Source organism: Leptonychotes weddellii, chromosome 16 (genome assembly GCF_054177405.1).
Source record: "Leptonychotes weddellii isolate Sample4059 chromosome 16, ASM5417740v2, whole genome shotgun sequence".
Classification (NCBI taxonomy): Eukaryota; Metazoa; Chordata; class Mammalia; order Carnivora; family Phocidae; genus Leptonychotes; species Leptonychotes weddellii.
In genome coordinates, this window is record NC_138384.1 from 46,063,919 (window position 1) to 46,067,230 (window position 3,312).

General features: G+C 54.1%; 1 protein-coding gene across 1 annotated transcript in view; it reads right to left on the reverse strand.

Annotated features, from left to right (window-relative positions):
- TSKS (testis specific serine kinase substrate) overlaps window positions 1-2,418 on the reverse strand; it is a 14,111-nt gene extending 11,693 nt beyond the window's left edge. The window contains exons 1-2 of the mRNA XM_006744320.3: window positions 2,211-2,418; window positions 1,587-1,812 (exon numbers count right to left, since the gene is read on the reverse strand). Of these exons, the coding sequence (XP_006744383.2) occupies window positions 1,587-1,812; window positions 2,211-2,380 (396 nt within the window). The 5' untranslated portion in view covers window positions 2,381-2,418. The remainder of the gene's footprint in view (window positions 1-1,586; window positions 1,813-2,210) is intronic.
- Window positions 2,419-3,312: the final 894 nt, after the last annotated feature.

The following is a 3,312-nucleotide window of genomic DNA, read 5'->3' on the forward strand; positions in this document are numbered from 1 at the left end:
CATCTTTAAACTGGTAATTATACCAGTTCCCTGGCAGAACTTCCAACGGAAGAAAAAGAGACCCTCACCACAGGGACGTGACACAGTGTCTGGTACATAGTGGGTGCTTAGTAAATGGGACTGGAGTCAAAACTCCCAAACTACCCAAGAACCCTCAGTGGCTCCCCATTGCCCTCAGGCACACACCCACATTTCTCAGCCTGTGTGGCCTCTGCCTTCCCCACTCAAGCCTTGTCTCTCTCACACACCACACTCCAGCCCCAGAGACCAGTTTGTAGTTACTCCCATTCTCCAGGCTCTTTTAAACCCCTGTCCTTTTGCACTTAACTGTTCCAGCTAGCTAGAACACCATTCCTTGTCTTCTGCTTGGGGAATGCCTTCCTTATCTTCAAGATCCAGCCTATGTGTTGCCTTTTCTGGAAAGCCTCCCTTGGTCATGGCCAACTGGGCCAAGGCCACCCTCTTTAGTGCTCCCACAGTGACCTCTGTTGCCCCCCAAAAGCACCCAGGGTGCCCCCCCATCTCCTAAGACTGCCTCCACTCCTTATAAGCTGCGTGACCTTGGCTCTGCTATTCAACCTTTCTTAGGCCTCAATATCTTCATCTGTGAAATGGGGATAAATAAAAAACAAGAAGCAACACTTCTGGGCTCACGGCCGGCTACTGTGCTAAATAAACATTTTACATGAAGGAGCACCACTTCATTGTCATGACAACCTCATGAAGTGGGTGTGGTTACATCCAGAACTCTGTCTTGCTCTATTTCCTGCTCCTACACCAGGGCCCGGTACATCGTAGGTATTCAAGACACATTTGTTGGAAGAACAAACGTGCATTTCTGTGCTACGGATGGGGAAACTGAGGCTCCCGGAACATAGAAAGTGCTCAGTAAATGCTACTGAATCTTATTAGCATCATTACGACCATGGTTATTATTCATGTAATTCTCAGAGTCCGTGTCAAGTCCAGTTCAGGGCCTGGCTCAGTGGAAGCCTGGCCGCAATAGAGGTTGGCAGGGAAGTTAAGGGATCAAACCGTAGCACTCCATGCGCTAGCCAGGAATTCTCTAAGTTCCCCCTAGATCTTACTCACCTCCCAGTTTTGCCTCAGATGCTTAGGTGGTCCCCTCAGAGAACTCCTACTACACCGTCAAAGCCCAGGTCCAACACTGCTTCCTCCAGGAAGCATTCTCTGATATTCCCAGCCTGGTTTGAGTGGCCCTTCTCTGGGAAACCCAGTGTTACCTCAATTATGGAAATTTATCACCGCGGTCTGTCTCTGTCACCCCCACCAGACCAGGACCTCCCCAAGTTTGGGAACCTGGCCTGACTCCTATCTATGGCCCCAGCCTCACCCAGGACATGTGGAAAGGAGTGGATGAACTAAAGACCAATTCCTAGGCAACAAGCATCATTCCGCCCAGGAGGGAACCGAGTCATGGCTGGCCGTTCGGGGAGAAGGAGGCAGTTCCTGAGGGTCACCAGAACCTTCTCATTCCAAGTCAAGAAGACACCCCTCCCCCCATCCTCAGTATTTGCCCACCACCAGGGTGAAGACCCTCGTCTTCCCCAGCCAGGGCCCCTCACCAGTATTTCCGTGATGTCTGGGTCATCTGAAGCCCAGGGTGGGGTGGGGGAGGCAGGCGGCACCGGCAGGGCAAGCAGGCCACTGTCTTCCGTAGTTGAGTCTGTCCCTGAGGAGTCCGTGGGCTCCATGGCAGCCAGGTTGAGCAGCGACACATTGGTGCAGGCTGAGGACCGTTTGAGGTTCAGGCACCAGGGCATTGGCTCGTGGGACATCCGAGGCTCCACCCTGGGGAGGAGAAGCCAGCAGGGGGCTCAAGGTGCAGGCCCAGGGGTACGGCCCCTCTCACCTCCCTGTCTCCACACCCCTGCTCTGACTCCTACCTCACCACCCACTTTCTTCCTCCTCTGTGCCCCCTGCCTAATGTCTCTTCCTTCTCCCTCCATTAGTCCTCCCTCCTTCTCCTGAGTTTTTCCTTCCCCACTGACCTTTTCCTCCCTCCCTTCATCCCCACTACCTTCTTCCTCTCTACCTCCCACACTCTGCCACCACCCTCTTGTCTGCCCTTCCTCTGCCCTCTCCTCTGCTTCCCCTCCCCTTCCTCCAGCACCCACAGTGGGACTCGTGCTCTGTTGGAGGCAGTGATGGGCGCTAGGACCGTCCCCGACAGGGTGCGACAAACCCACCCGTGGAACGACACGGCCTTCTTTTTCTTCGTGATCCCCTTGGCCGGGGTGGTCACCCCCCCAGGAGCCTCGGGGACCAGCTGGGAGCGGCTCTCGACCCCTGCAGGGGGGTCCCCAGCCTCATGGATCTCTTTGGACTGCCAGATTGTCTTCACCACCACGCTCGCCATGGCGTGTGGGGGGCCCTGCTCCCAGGGCCTCCTTCCTCTGAGACTCTCCACCTACTCTGACCAGGGACCCTCAAAGTGCCTGTCCCCACAGCCTGCCTCATAAAGGACCCAACCACTGGGCCCCAGTAAGGGGGGGGGGGCATAGGAGTAGAAAAAGGTACTGGCTAGCGCATTCCCCCAGGGGGTTTCTGGGAACACCTACTAGTTCTTTCTTTCTTTTTTTTTTTTATTTGACAGAGAAAGAGAGAGCACAGGCAAGTGGAGCGTTAGGCAGAGGGAGAGGGAGAAGCAGGCTCCCCGCTGAGCAGGGAGCTCGACAGGGTGCTCAATCCCAGGACCCTGGGATCATGACCTGAGCCGAAGGCAGACGCTTAACGTAGTGAGCCACCCAGGTGCCCCGAACACCTTCTAGTTCTACCAAATATGTCCCTTCCATTAGAATTGCAATGGATTTATTCATTCTAGTCCAGAACTTACAATGGTTGGGCCCACTGGTTCTTGGGAGGAGTTTAACTTCCCTTCCCCTGAGACTGTGGGGTCACCCAACCCCCATTCCTCCATTCATACTTGATTCTTCATGCAGTATCCTAGACTTGGCACTTTCTGGGATCTGGGGAGACCATGGTGAATGAGGATTGAGTCCCAGTACTGGAGGATCCAACATTTTGGGTTGGTTGGGGGGGGCGGCGGGGAGCAGGCAGACAACAGACAGAAACAAACCAAAATACCAGATGTTGACAAGTGATACAAGGAGGATCAACACCAGGGGATGGTGGTGCCTGGGCTCGTGGAAGCCCATCAATTTGCCCACTTGGGATGTGAGCCCTCTATTGCGTGTGGCTCTTGCCTATTAAAAAAAGAAACTAAACAGACATTGAACTATAGTCAATGATAGGCATTTTGAAGGATTTGGGGTTGTAGCAGTTTCCTGG